This window comes from Capricornis sumatraensis, chromosome 9, assembly GCF_032405125.1.
Source record: "Capricornis sumatraensis isolate serow.1 chromosome 9, serow.2, whole genome shotgun sequence".
In the NCBI taxonomy this organism is placed as follows: Eukaryota; Metazoa; Chordata; class Mammalia; order Artiodactyla; family Bovidae; genus Capricornis; species Capricornis sumatraensis.
This window is the reverse complement of record NC_091077.1, coordinates 14,555,541-14,576,745: the sequence shown is the minus strand read 5'-3', so window position 1 is coordinate 14,576,745 and position 21,205 is coordinate 14,555,541. Positions and strand designations below refer to the sequence as shown.

Genomic DNA, 21,205 nt, shown 5'->3' with positions numbered 1-21,205 from the left:
GAATCTGCCTCTGATGCAGGAGACCCAGGTTTCACCCTGGGTCAGGAAGATCCCCTGGAGAAGGAAATGGCAAACCGCTCCGTATTCTTGCATGGAGAATTCCATGGACAGAGAAGCCTGGCAGCCCATAGCCCATGAGGTCTCCAAAGAGTCAGGCATGGCTGAGCACACACAGGGGAGGCAGGGGGTGAGGCTGGTACCTTATTGTGGGTGAGGATTTAGCATCAGGCTGGGACAGGGAGGCCAGGCGTGCTGTGATTCATGGGGCTGCAAAGATTTGGACATGACTGAGCGACTGAACTGAACTGAACTGAACTGGGACCCCATTTAGGGGCCTGACTGAGACAAAGGATCTGGTATAAAGCTCTACCCTCTAATTCCAGGCCCTAGATGGAGGTTGCAGGTTTGGAAGCCACTAAGCTCTTCGACAGAGCCTGTTTGGAGACAAAGTCTGGGACCCTGGAATTTAAGGCTGGGTGGGAGTGACCCTCCCCCCCCACCGCTGTTGTTCAGTCGGCCAGCTGTATCCGACTCTTTGCGACCCCATGGACTGAAGTACACCAGGCTTCCCTGTCCCTCACCATCTCCTGAAGTTTGCCCAAGTTCATGTCCATTGCATCGGTGATGCCATTCAGACATCTCATCCTCTGATACACTCTTCTTCTGCCCTCAATCTTCCCCAGTATCAGGGACTTTTCCAATGAGCCGGCTGTTCACATCAGATACTGGAGCTTCAGTTTCAGCAGCAGTCCATCCAACCAGTATTCAGGGTTGATTTCCCTAAGATTGACAGGTTTGATCTCCTTGTCCAAGGGAGTTTCAGGAGTCTTCTAAAGCACCACATTTCGAAGGCATCAATTCCTTGGCATTCTGCCTTCTTTACCGTCCACTCTCACAACTGTACCTGACCACTGGGAAGACCACAGCCTTGACTGTACGGACCTTTGTCGGCAAAGTAATGTCTCTATTTTTCACCACGCTGTCTAGGTTTGTCATCGCTTTCCTGCCAAGAAGCAGTCGTCTTCTGATTTCATGGCTGCAGTCACGGGGCCAAGTGCCATGATCTTAGTTTTTTAAATAATATTTAGTTTTAAGCTGGCTCTTTCACTCTCCGCTACTGTGGGGTGGGGCAAAAAGGGCCCAGCTCCCGGCCCAGGGCTCCACCCTTAGCTGGCCAATCAGCGCTCAGCACAAACTTTCCCAATTCCCCACACCAGCTGTCAGCTGCCCCCCCTCCCTTGAGCTCCGCCTGGCCGGGCTCTGGAGCGCAGGGCGAGGCCAGGGCGGGGTCTCGGGCAGTCTCCTGCGGATCCCGAGTGGAGTCGGCCGCGGAGGGATTGCACCGAGCCCTAGGAGACGCCGCGCCCCGCAGCCGCCAGGGCTAGTCCCCCGCCTTGAGTGTGGGCCCCGCCGGGATGGGGAGTCGCCGGGGCCCGGGCCAGCCGCGGGCCGGCCTCTGCCTGCTCCTGGCCTCTCTGCAGCTTCTGCCCCGGACGCAGGCCGGTGAGCTGGGAGAGGGGAAATAGGACCTGGAGTGCAGGGTCCAGCGAGGCTCCCAAAGACGCCGCGGAGTGGGAAATGCGGGTGTGCACGTTGCGTGGGGCGCTAGTGTTCGACTCTGGGCGGTTTGCGGGTGTGACAGTTTGGGGGGGCATGGAAACCTGTGACCCTGTTTCGTGGTGTGTGCATGGGAACGCATGCAATTTATAGGTATGTGTGCGTGCGCAGCCATGAGCTGGGGGGCATTTAGAGTGAAATTATGTGTGTGCTCGGAGTGGGAGTTGACGATTGTATGGATATGGGCGATGGGACAATCCCTGGGAGAATCTGTGATTGAGTTGTATTGCGAGGGTGTGTCTGTGTGTGGGGCTGATTTTTAAAAATGACCGCGTGTGTTATGCGTGTGATTGTGTGTCTCTGGGTGACGCTATGAGGGCTGTGGTTGTGACTTGGGTGATACACAGGTAAATAACTGCCCATGAGGCTCATTCTAAGGGGGATGGTAGGTGGGGATTGTAGGGGAGAGGGTTGACCTGGGATTCAGAGCTCCCTTGGCGGCTCCCCAAATGGCTTCACCTTATTCTTCCTCTTCCTCCTTTGACCCCAGTTAGCGCGCTCCCACCTCCTTTCCCCCCCATCCCTGCCCCCCTCCCCCACCCCGCGCTCCCCAGAGCCGGGATCAGCACCATGGACAGGGCCTCGGGAGGGCCCTGGGGAGGGGCGAGATGGGGCGGGGTTCAGGGAAGGGAGGGGCGGAGTGCGGGCCGGGTGGTGGGGGGAGTGGAAGTTGCTACCCCAAGCTGAGCAAGCCTCGGGTGTTTTTCCCGAGGAATTTCTCAGGGCCCCCCAGGGGGTCCCGGGGGCCGCCGGACAGATGAGTCAGCGCTGACGCACGCCCAGCTGTGCGGTTCTGGCCGGACGCCACGCCCCTCCCCTCAGGGTTCTGGGTCGGGGGCCCCCCGGGCTTTGGGAAGGTCGTGGTTCTTCAAGTGTGATTAAGGGGGCTTCCCTGGTCTAAGATACCCCAAGTCAGGCCCTCCCGGTAATCCTCCACTAAGGCGAACTCAGACGCAGCCCACTCCCACCCGAGCACCCTGGCCCCTCCAATTTTCTCAGCAGTTCAGAGAGGTCCCTGCTCCCTCAGATGATCCCATATTAGCCTATGCCCCATTCTTATGCTCACATCCACACAGTCGTGCGATCTCAGGGATGCATTTCGAATATAAGGCCCTTGGGACACCAAGAATGTTAAACACCTGATGCCCACACCCAGGCCACCCCATCAGCCATCCGCCACACGGCCACAGCTTTTGTCACCCGCCTACATTTTCAAACTCTCACACGTTCTCCCACTGGCATCTGCACAAAGCAGTAAATATTCTCAACCAGTCACCCACTCGCTGACTTGGCCGCAGTCTCACAGATAACCCCACGCCTGTATCTCGCTCAAGTTTGAGCTATAACAATCACAGATTTCCCTGAATCACCTGCAGAACCTCTGACTCACTGCTGGGATGCCAGAACAAGTAAAGAACTGCACCTAAACACTCCATCATAGGCCGAATACTCACAGACATAGACACACCGCAAAGCACACGCTCAGCTAGTCCCTGGGTCGTATAGAGTCATACACGTGCTTGCACAGCCTCACCCACATACATTATAGCACGTACACATATTTGCACATTCATATATAAGCTCCCCTACACATCTGAGGGGTCCCAGCCTTGTCCCAGCCTGATCCCTGCCTGCCTCCCTCCAGATCCTAGACCCCACCCAGCATCTCCCTGGGGTCCTAACCAGCACGGGGGAGAGTCTGTGGGGAGAAGGGCAAGCTGGGTGCTTGACAGACCCCCACCTCCTGGCCCTGCAGGCGGAACTCAATGCCTCTTGTGTATTTCCTTGTCACCAAGCCAGCTCTGAAAAGAAAGGGCAGTTAGTTTCTGAAAGGCCATGACAGAAGGAACTCAGATTGAAGTAGGAGACATTTGGGTTAGGTGATGGGGAAGGCTTTTAAAATGTGATTGAGCAGTTGGTCGAGGGGAGATCCTTCTGAGTCTGGGTGAAAAGAGAGCCTGGGAGAGCCACGCTGGGTGGAATCATGAATCTCAGCCCTCCCCGGGGCTCCAGCCTGGAGAGAGGGTAGCTGGGCTGATTATTCCACCCAGGAGTGACCCTTGTGGTCAGGAGAGCCTGGGAGTCCAGATCTTAGCCCCAGGGGGCTGTAACCCAAATACCTCTTAATGACAGCCCAGCCATAGAACAGGCAATTCAGGCAATTAAAGATGGGGCTAGTGGAAACAGCAGAGTTGTTGGGGAGTGGGTATGGATAGAGAGAGAGAGAAAGAGAGAGAGAGATGGGGAGAGTAATCTGCACATAGAGATAGAGAGAGGCATGCAGAGAAAAACAGATGTGAGAACCAGGGAAGTACCAAGAGGCAGAGACAGAGAGAGCTAGAGAGTGAGAGCGAGCGTGAGTTAGCAAAAGAGAGAGGGAGAGGGACTGATTCAGAGTTGGACACAGAGAGTGGGATGCGGAGAAGGCAGGGAGAGGGAGAGAAGGAAAAATAGCAGAAGTTTGGGGCAGGAGAGAGCTGAGGCTAGAACAGGGTTCTGTAGTCTGGTGAACGCGGGATCTGACCCAGGAGGAGTGGAGATGGGAAGCCCACATCTGAGCCCCGATCTCCCCCAAGTCTGGCCCCTCACCCTGGCTCCCCAATGGTGAGCTCAGCCGAGCCGCCCCCAGGGTGAGGTCATGGCAGATTCGGCAGAATCTGGCTCCTGCCAAGAGGCTGGGTCAGGGGGTCAGTGGGACAGTCTTGCTGAGGGGAGGGGGATCAGGCAGGGGCTTTGGGCCCAGGGGAGGACCCCGCCCACCCTTGCCCAAGCCATGTGGTTCTACTTAGCACTGGCCAGGCTGTGCCGGGTGGGGCTGGTAGGACAGCCTGGGTTAAGATCTGATTGGACCAGTCTCTTTCTTTGCTGGGATGAGAGGGAGAGGGTCAGACGGAGGAAGTCAGGAGGTTATCAGGGAGAGGTGGTCAGAGGAGAAGGTCGGAGAGGGTGATAAAATGGGGAGGTCATGGGTTGAAAGAAACTGGGATAGGCAGAGGAAAGAGGTCAGGGGGTAGTCAGAAGGAGATGGTCAGGGTCGGGCAGAGGAAGGTCAGAGGGCATGGCCAGAAATCAGTGGGGATCAGATAACGTGTGGTCAGAGGGAAGAGATCCAACATGGCAGTGGTCAAAGACAGGAAGTCCTGGGTGATGGTGGTCAGAGGGAGAAGCCAGGAGAGGTGGCGGTCAGAGGGAGGAAGTCATGGGTGAAGGCTGTCAGAGGAAGTCATGGACGAGGGTGGTCAGAGGGCGGAGGTCAGAGGGAGTGGAGCCAAGGGAAGAGGTGGGAAGAACACGCAGAAGGAGCCGCTCCTCTCTAAGCGGGTTTCCCCTGGCAAGGGGGCTTCAGGCCTGGGAAGCAGCCCCAGGGAGCTGGTGCGGGGGAGTGTGGAGAGGGGGACCGCCTGGCTCTGGGGCTCAGGCCAGGAAGCTTTGATTCATCCCAGAACTAGGTCAGCTTTTTTTTTTTTTTTCTTCTCACCAAAAACCGAGGGGAAAAAAACAGGAGTCAACAGGCTGATGAGGCCGGAACAGCTGTGGAGGGGTGAGGGGATCACAGGTCCCAGGCCCGCTCCTTCCCCCGACCCATAAACACAGTTGGAGATGCTGAGTCCTCCAAACTGGAGCTGCTCACACAGAATCCTGGGCTTGTTCTGACTGCCCCGCAACCCACCTTCTTTCTCTAGCAGATCCTGTGGATGTGCTGAAGGCGCTGGGCATGCGGGGGGGCCAGGCTGGGATCCCTGAGGGCCCTGGCCTCTGCCCCCAGAGGGCCCCGGAGGGTGACCGAGCATTCCGGGTGGGCAAGACCAGCACACTTGGTGTCCCCACGCAGGAGCTCTTCCAAGGTGAGTCGGGGCCAGAGGGGCTCTGGGTCATCCTGGGAGCTGGGGTCACAACATGAACTGCCCCCTTCCCTCTGTCCTCCCAGATGGGCACTTTCCTGAGAACTTCTCCATCCTGATCACCCTGCGGGGCCAGCCAACCAACCGCTCTGTCCTTCTGTCCATCTATGATGAGGGTGGCGTCCGGCAGCTGGGCTTGGCCTTGGGGCCAGCTCTGGACCTCCTAGGTGACTCCTTCAGCCCCCTCCCCCAGCAGGTCAACCTCACGGATGGCAGGTGAATATGGGGAGGGTGGGGGGTCCCGGGAGGGTGGGTGAGGACCACCCCTCCTCTGAGACTGTGCTCTTGCAGGTGGCACCGTGTGGCAGTCAGTGTGGACGGTGGGATGGTGACCCTGGTGGCTGATTGTGAACCTCAGCTCCCCGTGTTGGCTCAGGGACCTCGATTCATCAGTACAGCGGGACTCACTGTGCTGGGGACCCAGGACCTTGGCGAGGAGACTTTTGAGGTAGCCTTTCAGGGATTGGGCTTCGCTCATAGCTCAGTTGGTAAAGAATCCGCCTGCAATGCAGAAGACCCTGGTTCGATTCCTGGGTCAGGAAGATCCGCTGAAGAGGGGATAGGCCACCCACTTCACTATTCTTGGGCTTTCCTTGTGTCTCAGCTGGTAAAGAATCCACCTGCAATGTGGGAGACCTGGGTTCTATCCCTGGGTTAGGAAGATCCGCTGGAGAAAAGGCTGCCCATTCCGGTATTCTGGCCTGGAGAATTCCATGGACTGTATAGGGCATGGGATTGCAAAGAGTCAGATACGACTGAGTGACTTTCACTTCACTTCACTTCAGTGATGGGGAAACTGAGGCAGAGGGCTGAAGGAAGTTTTGTCTGCAGCCTGAATCCGGAGAAGAGATTGGAGAAGGGAAGTATCCAGCTTCAATTCAGCACCAGGAAGCTGAGAGAAGGGAGCCCTTTCTAATGCATCTTTGGTGTGTGCTGTGAGACTGTAGAACCACGAATCAATCATTTGTGATGGTGCATACTAGGCTTAGGCTTCCCAGGTGGCACTCGTAGTAAAGAACCTGCCTGGCAATGCAGGAGACAAGAGAAACATGGGTTTGACCCCTGGGTCGAGAAGATCCCCTGGAGGAGGAAATGGCAACCCACTCCAGTATCTTTGCTTGAAGAATCCCATGGACAGAAGAGCTTATCGGGCTATAGTCCATGGGGTCACAAAGAGTTGGACACGACTGAAGTGACTTAGCATGCACACCCCTACTTGGCTTATGGTGGGAGGATAAGACTGTGATCCGTGACCACACTGGCTGTTGTGATGATGTGTGTTGCCAGCAGGGCAAGGTGTCATGAGGCTCTGTGACAGATGTGTTTTCAATGAAGTGATTGTCGTGCGTGTCATAAAAATCCAGGGAACTCTTCATCTGGTTTCCTTCTTTTTCTAAAAAAGAAAATGTCTATCGTTACAGCTGCGCTGGGTCTTTGTTGCTGCTGTGGCTACTCTCCGGTTGTAGTGCGTGGGCTTTCCCTTGTGGTGACTTTCCTTGTTGGGGAACATGGGCTCCAGGGCACGTGGGCTTTAGTAGTTGTGATGCATGGATTTCGCTTCACTGCCGCGCGTGGCATCTTTTTGGACTAGGGATCGAACCCATGTCCCCTGCACTGGCAGATTTTTAACCAGTGGACCACTGGGAAAGTTTCTGTTTCCCTTCTTGTCCCTGGTACCTTGAAGGGCACCTGACTCACAGTAGGTGTCACCGTGTGCCTGAGAAAAAAGGAACAAACGTGCCTCTGATGGGACAGACGTTTTTGGGGTGTGGCTTGTGGTTTGGCATTACCCTGATGGAATCTTCCTGCTCTCAGTTTTGGGGTGCAGAGGGATTTCTGGGGCTGTGGTGGGGCTATCCCTTCCTTATACTTAGTAGTGGTGATTTGAGCGGAAAAACACGAGACCGTGATGCTTGGAATGGGAATTGGGGTCAGCCTGTGGACCCCTTCGCCACCCCCCACTCTCTCCCCAGGGAGATGTCCAGGAGCTGGTGATAAGCCCAGATCCCCAGGCTGCCTTCCAGGCATGTGAACGGTACCTTCCTGGCTGTGATGACCTGGATCCAACAGTCACCAGGGTGAGTACGGGGCTTGTCTTGCAGTCACTGGCTCAGACATCGCTGGCCCCAGGTCTCAGGAATAAGTGAATTCCGAGCCCTGTCCATGGGGCTGAGTGACCCCCGCCCTCAAACCATTCCTAGGCATGAGTGACTTTGACTTCCGGTCACATAACTGGCCCTTGGCCCCAGATCGTATATTGACCTTGAGCCCAGTTCCCAGTGCTGAGCGAGCCCTGGCTTTAAAGCACAGGGCCAGTGGCCCATGTGCCAGCATGACCTCCAGTGATCTGAGTGATGGAGCTTCCACTCAGGGACTCTGGGTCTGATTGGAATCCTCTCCCCAGGCCCCTCAGGGGGAGCCAGAAACCCCTCCCCCTAGGCGGAAGGGGAAAGGAAAAGGGAAGAAGAAAGGGCGAGGTCGTAAGGGGAAGGGCAGGAAGAAGAAGCACAAGGACGCTGTGGCTGCGAGTCCGCCTCCTGGGCCCCTGGACAACCAGGTAAGGGGTCTGCCCTTTGACCGCCCTGCTTCTGGCCTCTGATCCGCACTGATCCCTTTTGCCTCACCCAGGGTCTCCCACTCTGGTCTCCAATCCCTGACTTTTGACTTCTCTCGGCTGACCAGTCACTGTTGGAGGGGGTGCTGATCCTGTCTTAGGAGCTCTCTCATATCTTCCTCCCAACCTCCAGTTCTGGGGGTGGGGGTGCTGGAGGGAGGGGGCAAACCCAGATGAGTACATTGTTATTAGCAGGGTTCTTGTGAAGGCTGCTGTTTAAGAAGAGCCACTGGCTAGGTTCAGTGATGGGTTTGTTGGTTTATCATTGTTTGGCATTGACTGGTTGGGGTTATTCAGTGAAGGGTCACTCACTGGGGGGGGACTCACTGGAAAAGACCCTAATGGTGGGAAAGACTGAAGGCAATAGGAGAAGGGGATGGCAGAGGATGAGATGATTAGATAGCATCACTGACTCAATGGAATGTGAATTTGAGCAAACTCCAGGAGATAATGGAGGGTGGAGTTGCCTGGTCTTCTAACATCCATGGGATTCCAAAGAGTTGGATGTGACTTGGTGGCTGAACAGCAACAACGGCAATTAGGGGCACACTATTTGGACTCCCTGATAGAGACTACTGGTTGAGATGGGTTACTGTAAGGAGATACTTATTAAGGATGATGTTTGGGGGTTTCTAATTGGAGTTCATTCTTGGAAGCCATTGATGGAGGCCACTGTTGGTGTTACTGGTGTCACTAGTTTAGGCCTAATGGTGGGGGAGTGTCATTGTTGAGGATCACTAATTGGGGAAGGCGCCAGTGGGGAACCATTGATTAGAAAGCACTAGTGCGGTCACCAGTTGGAATCACTAGTTCAGGAGTGATTTTGGGGGGATCATGGATGACATAGTTAATTTGGGAGTCCCTGATGGGCAATTAGTTGGGAAGTCATTGATGGGTCATTGGTTAATGAAATTACTGTCTGGGGGTCATTGGTTGGAGAGCACTAGTTGAGTTCACTTGTGGGTATTCGTTGTTGGAAGATCACTGGCTAAGAGGATTCATTGGTTAGGGGGTCACTCGTTGGTACTTCTTGTGGAGGGTCATTGGTTGGGGAGGTCACTGACTGAAGGAGTAACTGGTTGGGGTCATTGATGGAAGTCATTAATTGGGGGGCCAGTGATAGGTGACTGGTTATAGGAATACCTGGTGGAAGATCAATGATACAGATTATTAGGAGGTGTTTTGGTTAGTCATTGGTTAGTCATTGGTTCTTAATGGGGGTCACTGATCACAGGTTATTAGTTGGAAGGTCACTAAATTGGGCTTCCCAGGTGCAGCTAGTGGTAAAGAACCCACCTACCAAGGCAGGAGATGCAGATTTGATCCCTGGGTTGGGAAGGTCCCCTGGAGGAGGAAACAGCAACCCACTCCAGTATTCTTGCTTGGAGGATCCCATGGACAGGCGAGCCTGGCAGGCTATAGTCCATGGGGTCAGGAAGAGTCGGATACGACTGAAGCGACTTAGCACGCATGCATGCAATGGATCATGACTGTAGGAATAATTGGGGCCATTGACGGTGGTCATCAGTTGGCAGGGCTACTGTGTAGGTGCCCCTGGTAGGTGCCCTTTGGTGGGGTCCTTGTTTGCAGGGTCACTGGTCGCATTACATCGGTTCTCAGCATCAGTGTGGAGAAAGAGGTTAGCACTTCAGCCTAGAACAGAGATGCCAGGACTCTTCTACCCTTCCTCAGCCCCTTCCTCAGTGCCAGCCCTTCACCTGGGCCCCACCACCCGCTTTGCACCCTGACCCAGTTCCTGTGCAGCCGTCTGGGCCAGCAGGAGCTCCAACTCCCCCTCTGACTGCAGCCTGGCTGGCTGACCGCTGAGCTCTGCCTTGGGAACGGACACATGAGCTAGGCTGCTGGGAGTCTGGCCCTGAGTGCTGGACATTGACCTTGACCACTGGGCTTTGGATCCAGTCCTGCTGGGCCTCCCAGCCCTGGCCAGCCCCGTCTGTCCTCCACACACGAGGGCTCCCCCTGCTGGCTGTCCTCATCCAGCCAGTACACTTTCGCCTCCACAGGCCTGCGGGTGGCCTATACCCCTCTGCTGTTTTCTGAGAATCCTCCTCTGTCCCCCTCCCTGGACTGAGTGCTCTGAGAGACAGGGTCTGTCTCTTCCTTCACCTCCCTTTTGCCTTTTTTTTTTTTTTAAAGTATCTTCCCTTTTCACCTTGTCTTGGGCTTCCCTGGTGGCTCAGAGGGTAAAGAATATGCCCAGAATGTGGGACACCCAGGTTTGATCCCTGGGTTGGGAAGTTCCCCTGCAGAAGGAAATGTCAAACCACTCCAGTATTCTTGCTTGGAGAATCCCATGGACAGGGGAGCCTGACGGGCTACAGTCCATGGGATCGCAAAGAGTTGGACACAGTTGAGTGACTAACACTTTCACTGTCTTAGCTGTGGCATGTGGGATCTTTCTTAGCTGCAGCATGTGGGATCTAGTTCTCTGACCAGGGATTGAATCTGGGCCCCCTGCATTGTGAGTGCAGAATCTTAGCCACTGGACCACAAGGGAAGTTCCCTCCCTTCCACCTTGATTGTCCTGGCCCCAGACCTGATACTCTCTCTCTGTCCTTCCTCCAGACCTCCACTGACATCCCCAAGACAGAGACACCAGAACCACCTCTGTCTCCGACATCCACGCCTTTGGTCATCACCACAGCTGTGACCTTTGGTAGCAATGTCACCATCCTAGAGGTTGGTGGGAAGTGGATTGCGCTGGAAGGGAAGGTCCTGGGGTGGTGGTGGTGGCAGACGATGAAGAGGTCAGGGGCAAACTTTGGTCTGTTCCAATGTCCTCAGGAGGGCCTGGACCCTGACAATGGAACTGAACTGGAGACCCTGGAGACTGAGTTAGCCAGAGAAGATGAAGAAGAAGATGGTCCCACCATGGGCCCCCTCTTCCGGGCAGCAGAACAGTCATGGAATACTGAATTCCAGATCTTTCCTGTGAGTCTGGGTGGCTTAGGTGCAGGGACTCCTTCCTGGAGCCACGCTTGGCCACATCCTCTTTTTTGCTTTCTTTGCTCTGGCCTAGAATGCCTTCCCACCACCCCAGTGCAGTTGACAAATATTTATCTACAGATATTGTGCTAATGTGACAGGCATTGTGCTAATGAATGGCTCTGTGGGTAGAGTGATTCATTTGGCTTTTAGTCTAGGCATGATGAGAAGCCCCTGGAGAGGAAACATGACTTGGGAGTTTTCAAAGCTCTCTCTGGTGCTGAACAGCCTATGGACTGTAGGGGGAGCCAGGGAAACCAGCGGTCTATGCAAAAGGAGAATCCTGCGGACAGAAGAGCCTGGCCTGTTACAGTCCACGGGGACACAAAGAATAGGACGTGTCTGAGCAATTAATTTACACACACATACAAAATAGAAAGTGGTAACCTGGATGAGAGTGGTGGTGGTGGGGGGAGAGTAGGGGTGGGGGTGCAGATAGACAGGAGTGGACTGATTTGAACCATGCCCCATTTTGCTCTTGCTGCTGAAGGTGAAGAAAGATGCTAAGACGACTGGGTAGATGCATGGTGGCACCACTGAGTAAGATGGGGAATGAGGGAGGAGCAGGTGGAAAGGGCCAGTGATCTTATTTTGGATGTGCTAAATTGGCAACTGGGCTTGCCTGGTGGCTCAGTGGTAAAGAACCCGCCTGCCAACGCAGGAGATGCTGATTCGATCATCGGGTTGGGAAGATCCCCTGGAGAAGGAAATGACAACCCTCTCTCATATTCTTGCCTGGAAAATCCCATGGACAGAGGCGCCAGGGGGGGGCTTCAGTCCATGGGGTCCCAGAGAGTCGTACTTGACTGAGCGACTAAACAACAGTGACAAATTGGCAACCCTTATTCGGTTGTCCGTGCAAGTGATTGGTTAGAAAATTCTGGAGCTCAAGGGGTGGTCTAGACTGGAGATAAAGACTTAGAACTCATTAGCAGAGAGATTCTATCTTTAGTCCAGGGATTGGAGGAGATTGTCTAGAAAAATACCACAGATAGGGAAGGCACCACCCCCCCACCCCCACCACCACTCTCATCCAGGTTACCACTTTCTATTCAACCAAGCCTTGATGTTGGACAGGGAAGAAAGTGAATAATCCTAACCATCTTAGCCTGAGTGCTTGTGATGTACTAAGCATTGTTTTAACTTCTTCATCCTCCCATGGGATGTATAGGGTAGGCCTTGACCCATGAACCTTGCAGGTGAGTCTGCAGGAGTTGAATACGTTGAATAAGTGAGAGGCAGTTCCAGGATTAAGGTCCCACAGCATGTCCCAGAGTTCATGGTCTTCACCTTGCTGCAGCACAGCCAGCTCAAAACTGGAAGCTGAGCTGCTCGCAACATATTGGTTGAAGGAAGAACAGAGGCAGCTCAGAGAATGCCTGTGTATGCATGAGTGTATGTGTGTGTGTTTAGTGTGAAGTCAGTTAGCTGAGAGTTTTGTGTCTGAGTTCCAGGCTCACATCTCTTTTCTTTCCACCCCCTGCCCCAGGGTGCTGGGGAGAAAGGAGAAAAAGGAGAACCAGCCGTGGTTGAACAGGTAAGGGGTCTGGGGCGGGTAGAGTTGCAGGGGTATGGGCAAGAATGGGGGTCACACTCCTTTCTCCCCCAGGGACAGCAGTTTGAAGGACCCCCAGGAGCCCCAGGACCCCAAGTGAGTCATGACTGCATTCCTCTCTTCTTGCCTTTTACTTCCAGTTGGGGTGTTTGATCTCCCGGGGTGGGGAGTTGGAGTGTAATGTTGCCAGATCATTCAAAGACTGTTAAGATACTTGAGGCTCAAAAGATGAATGAAAAAGGGGATTGAGATGTAAAGCTGGAGATTTATATGGATCAGCATAGCATTGAGGGGCCAGGAGTGGCTCAGCGATGGAGTAGGAAGGTCAACATGGGGCCACGGTCAGTGGTGGGCCGCAAGTCCGCTTGGCTCAGACTTTGCACTTCTCATGACCTCTATTCCTCTGTCTGCAACAGGGGGTGGTTGGCCCCTCAGGCCCTCCTGGGCCCCCAGGATTCCCTGGAGACCGTGGTCTACCGGTAAGAGAGTCTCTCTGGCATGTAACCTTTTGGGGGGAGGGAGATTTCAAGCTGTGGAGCTGAAGCTGGGAGCATGGCTGGGGCTGGGGACATCACATGGGGCTGGCACTATCCCCTCCTGCTCCTCTTTCTCCCCACTTGTGAATTGCCATCTGGCTCCTCTGCCATCTTGGGGGTGGGGCTATCCCCTGCTTTCCTCCTTCTGTCTGTATCCCTGAGTGTTTCTTGTCTCTTTCTCTCTATGTCTGTTTCCTCACCCCTCTTTCATCTGTCTCTTTCTGTTTCTCTTTCACTTTTCGTCACTTTTTCCCTCCCTCCCTCCATTTCTCTGTGTTTGTCTTGTCTTCCGTATTTTCTCTCTCCCTGCCCCTCTCTCTCCGTCTCTTTGCCTTCACCTGTCTCTCTCCCTCTCTCCCGCTCTGTCTCTCTCTGTCCCCTCCTTCCCCTATCTTTTGCTCCATCTCTCTATCTCCATCCCTGTGTGTCTCTCTTCCTTTCTCAGGGCCCTGCTGGCCTCCCAGGCATCCCTGGCATCGATGGGATCCGGGGACTCCCAGGCACTGTGATCATGATACCGGTAAGAGGGAGACAGGCTGGCCTGGCCTTGGGGAGTGGAGTCCTGACCCAGGAAGTGGGGACCTCTTGTAGAAGTTACCCTCACTACTAGTTGCCCTCTAGTTCCAGTTTGCAAGAGGCTCTCACAAAGGACCCCCAGTATCCTTCCAGCAGGCCCAGGCTCAGGCAGTCCTGCAACAAGCTCAGGTGAGGGGAGGATAATATGGGGACTGTTGGAGGGTGGGGCTTCCCCACTGGCTCAGCGGTAAAGAATCTGCCTGCGGTTCAGGAGATGTAGGTTTGATCCCTGGGTCGGGAAGATCCCCTGGAGAGGGGAATTGCCACCCACTCGGATATTCTTGCCTGGAGAATTCCATGGACAGAGGAGCCTGGCAGGCTACTGTCTATGAGGTGGCATACAACTGAGCATGCGTGTCGGGAGGTAATGGGAGGACACTGAGAGAATGCCAAAGATGGGAGACAGTGAACAGTCCGCAGACAGGTGGGTATTTAACTCTCGACGATGACTTTGTGGGGATATAGAAGACCTGAGGCTCTGTTCCCCTCTGTCTCTTTAGCTCTCTATGAAAGGCCCTCCTGGCCCGGTGGGGCTCACTGGACGCCCAGGTCCCGTGGTGAGTAAGGAGGCTGCATGGAAGAGGGGACGCATCCGTGGAGATGACTCTAACTCAAACTCCCTCTAAGTGCATCACCCTGTCTTTCTTCCTCCAAGGGCCTCCCTGGGTATCCAGGTCTGAAAGGAGAGATGGGAGAAATGGGGCCGCAGGTGAGATTCGTGGGGTGAGGGGCAGGGTGGATGGGAAGGTGGATGTCTCCCACGGCCACAGGATAAAGTGCGAGTTGGGGAAAATGGCAAAAGGGCTGGTGATACGCTTGCAATTACTGCCTTTTTGATGTTTGAAATTGTGGTGCTGGAGTGTCCCTTGAACAGCAAGGAGATCAAACTAGTCAATCCTAAAGGAAGTCAACCCTGAATATTTGTTAGAAGGACTGATCCTGAAGCTGAAGCTCCAATAACTTGGCCACCTAATTCAAAGAACCAGCTCATTAGAAAAGATGCTGATGCTGGGAAAGATTGAAGGCAGGAGGAGAAAGGAGCAACAGAGGATGAGATGGTTGGATAACATCACAAACTTGATGGACATGAGTTTGAGTAAACTTCAGAAGATAGTGAAGGACAAGGAAGCCTAGCGTGGTGCAGTCCATGGGGTCGCAAAGAGTCAGACATGACTTAGTGACTGAACACAACAGGGAATGACTTAAACTAAGTCCTTACTCTTTGTTATTCTTTTTCTGCCTCCTTTTCTTTCTCTTCTAGGGTCCCCGAGGGCTTCAGGGACCTCATGGGCCCCCTGGCCGAGAAGGAAAGATGGTGAGTGACTCGTAGGTCTTCAGATCATCCCTTAGCCATCTCTCAGCACCCAACACGAGCCTCGGCTCTGTGCTCTCAGGGTCTGCTGGTGTCATTGGTGGGATAAGAGCACTGAGGACAGGGAATGGCAGTCCACTGAGGGTTTTGCAAAAGGAAAGACTGGCACATTGGGGAAAATGATATTTCCAGATAGCATTAACATTCCATGGGGAACATACAGCAAGGAGATTAATGGGGACTGAAGATGGGGGCTTTTTTTTTTTTTAAAGTGTACTCTTTCTTCTCTTTTTAAAAAATTGATTTATTTTTAGTTTTTCTGACGGTACTGGGTCTTCATTGCTGTGAAGGGCTTTCTCTAGTTGCAGTGAGTGGGGGCTACTCTCTAGTTGTGGTGCACAAGCTTCTCGTTGTGGGGGCTTCTCTCGTTGTGGAGCACAGCCTCCAGGGCCCACGGGCTTCAGTGGTTGTAGCTCATGGGCTCAGAGCTCAGGCTCGGTAGTTGTGCACAGGCTCAGTTGCACTATGGCGTGTTGGATCTTCCTGGACCAGGGACCAGTTCTCAACCACTGGACCAAAAAGGAAGTCCTCTTTTAATTTTATTTTGTTTTTTGGCCATGCGGTATGTGGGATCTTAGTTCCCCAACCAGAGATGGAACCCTTGCCCCCTTGCAGTGGAAGCATGGAGCCCCAGCCACTGGACTGCCAGGGAATTCCCTGAAGATGAGGGTTCCTCATTTTTGTGATGCTGGTACCTTGGACTAGAGAAAGGGCACTAGGGGTAACGAGCAATGGATGGGTTTGAGATATACTTGAGAGCTTCGATTAGTACACGAGAAACTGCCAGCACAGGGGACTGCAGGAGGAAGGAACTCCACACACGGCAGTAGACAGCTCGACTGTGTGACCCCCACCCCCCACAGGGCCGCCCTGGAGCGGATGGGGCTCGGGGCCTCCCAGGCACCACGGGACCTAAGGTAGGTGATGTGGCCAGGACTGGGACTTGGAGGGACCGTCAGGGTAGAGGATTCAGGGCTCAGATGCTGTCTCTTTGTGCAGGGTGATCGGGGCTTTGATGGCCTGCCAGGGCTGCCTGGTGAGAAGGGCCAAAGGGTGAGTGTGTGAGGCCCCTCCCCCACACCCAAACCCCTCCCAATATATTCATGACACTCTCCCCATCCCCAATATCAGAGCCTCCATCCCTGTGTCTGAGTGCTCACCCCTCACACCCCATCTCCCTTCCTTGGGGGCTGCTCTCTACCCTCATCTTTTGACCCTGAATGGCCCTCTGTGTCCCCACTGCAGGGTGACTTTGGTTATGTGGGGAAACCTGGTCCCCCAGGAGAGGATGGGCGGAAGGTAAGTTTGGAAGCAAGTTAGGGGGTGGTTTGGAAGCCAGAAAGCCAGAATGAGGGAAATAGAACATTCAGGAGACTGAGGGAGGGGTGAAGGTCTGCACTGGAGAGACAGGAGGCCCTATCAGGGGCTCAAAAAGACAGATAGAGAGCTGGGGGTTAGTACTAGAGTTACCGGGCTTTCCCTATGGCTCAGCAGTAAAGAATCCACCTGCCAGTGCAGGAGACATGGGTTCCATCGCTGGGTGGGAAGATCCCCTGGAGGAGGAAATGGCAACCCACTCCAGTATTCTTGCCTGGGAAATCCCATGGACAGGGGAGCCTGGAGACCATGGGGTCTCAAAAGAGTCAGACTTGACTTAGAGACTAGACAACAACTTGAGTTCAGAGGTGAGGCCCAGGACTGCAGGTCCAGGACTGGGGTCACAGGCCTGAATTTCAAATCACGTATACCCCGTTGGCTGGATTCTACCGCAAGTTCTGACTCTGAGATGCCCTGGAAGGGGCTGCCCAGATGAGGGAAGGTGATTCTCTGAAGATTATACCCTTGCCTCCCCGAGTGATGCCATTTTCCCACAGGGAGCAGAGGGACCTCCGGGGCCCACTGGCCAGGCGGGGGAGCCGGTGAGTATGAGGGACCCCTGGACGGCTTGTCTGACACAGAGGAGGGAGGCAGGCCTCCTCGGGCCTCAGAGCAGGGATGCTGGAATAACGTTAGCTCCCGCTTCCTTGCAGGGCCCCCGAGGACTGATTGGCCCTAGAGGCTCCCCCGGACCCCTGGGACGCCCGGTGAGAACGCCGCTGTCTTTCGACATCCCTGTTTGTCCTTTCCTCACCGTTCTCTCCTCTGCGTGTCCATTCCTTGCTGCCTGGCTTCTCTGCCCACTCACCGTTCCCCCTGAGCCTCTCAGCGTCTCAGACGCAGGCTCCTGCACGTGTGTCTGCCCTGGTCTCACACCCTCTCCTCCCCCAGGGTGTGACTGGAAGTGATGGTGCTCCAGGTGCCAAAGGAAATGGGGTACGTGTTCCAACACCTGGTGCTTGCTTTCTTTATCTTTGGCTACACTCAGTCTTTGCTGCTGCACGGGCTTTTTTCCTAGTTGCAAGTGGGGGCTACTCTCTAGTTGCAGGGCACAGACTTCTCATTGTAGTGGCTTCTCTTGTTGCGGAGTGTGGACGGGCTCTAGGCGCATAAGCTCTAGGTCCATGGGCTGCAGTAGTTGCAGCACGTGGACTCTGTAGTTGCGGCTCCCAGGCTCTAGAGCGCAGGCTCTGTAGTTGTGGCGCACGGGCTTAGTTGTTCCTTGCCATGTGGAATCTTCCCAAATCAGGGATCCAACCTGTGTCTCCTGCATGGGCAGGTGGATTCTTTACCACTGAGGCACGAGGGAAGCCCCACCTGATGCTTTCTTTTAAATTCATGAATTAATTAAGGTTTTGCTTGCACTGGGTTTTCGTTGCTGGGCACAGGCTTTCTCTAGATGTGGCAAGCCGGGGCCACTCTTCACTGTGGTGTGCGGGCTTCTCCTTTTGCAAAGCATGGGCTCTAGGCCCACGGGCTTCAGTAGTTGGCAGTTTGTGGGCTCTATAGTGTTTGGGCTTAGTACTTGTGGTGCATGGACTCAGCTGCCCCGCGGCATGTGGAATCCTCCTGGACCGGGGATTGAACCCATGCCCCCTGCATCGGTTGGTGGATTCCCAGCCAGGGTGCCTCCAGGGAAGTCCCCCTGATGCTTTCAGACACTCTGACCCTATGGCCACCCGTATCCTTGTCCACTCCCGTGACCCCCTCCCTCATTTCAGCTTCACCGACACCTCAACACCACAACCTTTCCAGCTTCACAGAAGCCTCACTTTCTCCCCAGGGTCCTCCAGGAGAACCAGGCCCCCCAGGACAGCAGGGAAATCCTGGGTCCCAGGTTTGAGCTATTTTTCCAATAAGGGGGGGAGCGGTGGTCCATGAAGGTCATAGATCATTCCTAGCTCCTCCAACTTCTGCACTCACTGTCCGTTTCTAAAGCTTTTTCTTCTCTCTCTTTTAAAATATCTCCAGGGAATTCCTGGCCCCCAGGGGCCCATCGGCACTCCTGGGGAGAAGGTGAGTGACAGCTCTCCTTTCCCTCCTCCCCTTCATGTCTTCTTCCTCCGACTCTGCCTGCAGGAAAAACTTCCCATCGGGCCCCTTTTGTAAGCCATGGATAATGATCAGTTGCAACAGTCCCTAAACCAGCTCAGAGTAACCAAGTGTCATTGTTGGAGAAGGGCTGATTGTGAGAAATAGACCTCCACCAAGTCTGGAGTACAGGGGGACATTATCAAGACACGGGGGAATCTCTCAGAAGCCAGAAAGTATTACCAAGATTCATGGGCCAAGAAATCCTTTCCTTTGGGGTCTTGCAGTGTCGTCTTTGTTCCTCTGCAAGTCTGTTCCCATCTCCCCTGAAGGACAGGATTCTTTCTATATACATCTTGAAAAAGCAAAAATGTTAGTCGCTCAGTCACGTCTGATTCTTTCTGACCCCATGGACTGTAGCCCACTAGGTGCCTCTGTCCACAAGATTCTCCAGGCAAGAATACTGGAGTGGGTTGCCATTCTCTTCTCCAGGGGACCTTCCCAACCCAGACATCGAACCCATGTCTCGCGCGTTGCTGGTAGATTCTTTACCGTCTGAGTCTGTTCTTACTCCAGCTCATCTTGTACTGCTGTCGCTATTTCAGTCCCCAGCTCCTTAGAATCTAATCGTTTCTTTACCCAAATCCATCTGATCATAGTTTCTATGAGGCAAGGTGTCACTTCCCTCAGAATTTCAGGAGAGAGTCTGACTGGCTTAGCTGACTGGCCAGGATCCCCTCTCTGGACTCATCAACTGTTTGCAGGACATAGAGAGGTCACCCCCATGCCTGTGTAGACCCACCAGCCTTTGGTGGAACTATGGGTTGAAGGGGCTTCTAAAGGAAGGAGTCCCCCATCCCAGCATGTCTCTCACACTGTTTTTATATCCCTTGCCTGAATTCTCCCAGAAGCAGAGGCTTTCTGAGGCACAGAGAGGGGAGGTGGCTTGTCCAGGGTCATACAGCAAGTTCGGAATTGCTGAGAATAGATTGCGTGACCAGTAGAATCTGCTTTTTCTCTAACCTTGAGGTAGCTGCATGTCTGAGCAGGGATGTTCCTGGTGGAATGCCAGGCTCTGAGACCCTGTATCTCTCCCTACTTTTCATCTTCTTTCAGGGTCCCCCTGGAAACCCAGGAATTCCAGGCCTCCCAGGATCTGAAGGCCCTCCGGTGAGAACTAGATTCTGGGAGGAAGAGGAAGGAGAAGGGAGAGGCTTGGGAGTTTGGATGGCAAATCAGGTCTTTGACAACTCAGAACGTCTTTCTCCCAGGGTCACCCAGGTCATGAGGGCCCAACAGGAGAGAAAGGGGCCCAGGTAAGTGACCTGAAGAGGGGCTGATCTGGGGATGGGGGTTGGCAGGCAGGGCCAGGAGTCTCACGAGAAGAGAGATGAGTGCACTGGGAACACGATGGGGAAGAACAGGTTGACATTGATCTTATCTCCATCTCAGGGTCCAACAGGGTCAGCAGGCCCTCCGGGCTATCCGGGACCTCGGGGTGTGAAGGTAAGTGATGCTTGGGGCCTGCAGTTAGGGCTGATTCATCACCACTGACTTCGGGAAGCTGGCTCCATCAGACACTTCTGCAAGAGTGTGAGAGAGGAATCAGCCTGCCAGGCAAAGTGCGGTAGGACTGACCGTATACAGTAGGGTGTGTGCTACTTTGAAGCTGAACAGCCAAAGGGTAACATTACAGCGTAGTTGTCACCTTGTAGTTGAGAATAGTTAAACCCATTACAGGCTGAACCCATTTCACTGTTAAGCACATACATCCCATCCCCAGGTCAACACATTATAATCAAGCAGAGGGTTGTTTTTAAAGCTCAAATAGATAGCCAGTGGGAATGTGCTGTTTAATGCACAGAGCTTAAATCAGTGCTCTGTAACAGCCTAGAGGGGTGGCATGGGGTGGGAGGTGGGAGGGAATTTTAAGAGGGAGGGGACATATGTATACCTATGGCTGATTCATGTTGATGTATGGCAGAGACCAACACAACATTGTAAAGCATGTATCCTTCAATTAAAAATAAATAAATTAAAACAAACAAAAGCAACAAAAACTCAAGCCAAGAGCCATACAATCTACAAGCCTAGAAATGCTAGGACCAGTTGAGAGCTGTACTGAATAGAGATTTACTATTGACCAGCTGTAGGGACATTGTAATTAAAATGTATGGTAGCTAAGTCCAGTTACCTTGTAGCCAAGTACAGGTATCCATTACCTGTAGTCTAAGAACAGAGTTTGGTTAGTCTAAGAACAGTCTAAAAGCCAGCTCCTCACATTTTTGCATTATAGACCAGCTTCTGCCTGCTGCTGCTAAGTCGCTTCAGTTGTGTCCAACTCTGTGCGACCCCATAGACGGCAGCCCACCAGGCTCCCCCGTCCCTGGGATTCTCCAGGCAAGAACACTGGAGTGGGTTAGTTACCCTATAACCAAGGAGGTGTAGTTATGTTGTAGCTGGCCATGAAGTCCTGTGGGTGTCCAAACTCAGAGTTCCATTGAAAGTCAGGCGTGGTTTTCTATATAGAGTTGAAGGCTATGTTTTGGCTGAGTCTAGTTACACCATCGGAGAAGGCGATGGCACCCCACTCCAGTACTCTTGCCTGGAAAATCCCAT

General features: G+C 53.7%; 1 protein-coding gene across 1 annotated transcript in view; it reads left to right on the top strand.

Annotated features, from left to right (window-relative positions):
• Positions 1 to 1,415: 1,415 nt before the first annotated feature.
• The window catches only part of COL5A3 (collagen type V alpha 3 chain), a 45,753-nt gene continuing 25,963 nt past the window's right edge, over positions 1,416 to 21,205 (top strand). Inside the window, exons 1-27 of the mRNA XM_068979579.1 lie at positions 1,416 to 1,503; positions 5,304 to 5,462; positions 5,546 to 5,735; positions 5,811 to 5,967; positions 7,493 to 7,597; positions 7,924 to 8,076; positions 10,720 to 10,833; positions 10,939 to 11,085; positions 12,629 to 12,676; positions 12,749 to 12,790; positions 13,111 to 13,173; positions 13,676 to 13,750; positions 13,852 to 13,935; positions 14,307 to 14,363; positions 14,462 to 14,515; positions 15,068 to 15,121; positions 16,042 to 16,095; positions 16,178 to 16,231; positions 16,424 to 16,477; positions 17,053 to 17,097; positions 17,209 to 17,262; positions 17,447 to 17,491; positions 18,339 to 18,392; positions 18,527 to 18,571; positions 19,703 to 19,756; positions 19,858 to 19,902; positions 20,039 to 20,092. Coding sequence (XP_068835680.1) covers positions 1,416 to 1,503; positions 5,304 to 5,462; positions 5,546 to 5,735; positions 5,811 to 5,967; positions 7,493 to 7,597; positions 7,924 to 8,076; positions 10,720 to 10,833; positions 10,939 to 11,085; positions 12,629 to 12,676; positions 12,749 to 12,790; positions 13,111 to 13,173; positions 13,676 to 13,750; positions 13,852 to 13,935; positions 14,307 to 14,363; positions 14,462 to 14,515; positions 15,068 to 15,121; positions 16,042 to 16,095; positions 16,178 to 16,231; positions 16,424 to 16,477; positions 17,053 to 17,097; positions 17,209 to 17,262; positions 17,447 to 17,491; positions 18,339 to 18,392; positions 18,527 to 18,571; positions 19,703 to 19,756; positions 19,858 to 19,902; positions 20,039 to 20,092 — 2,148 coding nt within the window. The remainder of the gene's footprint in view (positions 1,504 to 5,303; positions 5,463 to 5,545; positions 5,736 to 5,810; positions 5,968 to 7,492; positions 7,598 to 7,923; positions 8,077 to 10,719; positions 10,834 to 10,938; positions 11,086 to 12,628; positions 12,677 to 12,748; positions 12,791 to 13,110; positions 13,174 to 13,675; positions 13,751 to 13,851; positions 13,936 to 14,306; positions 14,364 to 14,461; positions 14,516 to 15,067; positions 15,122 to 16,041; positions 16,096 to 16,177; positions 16,232 to 16,423; positions 16,478 to 17,052; positions 17,098 to 17,208; positions 17,263 to 17,446; positions 17,492 to 18,338; positions 18,393 to 18,526; positions 18,572 to 19,702; positions 19,757 to 19,857; positions 19,903 to 20,038; positions 20,093 to 21,205) is intronic.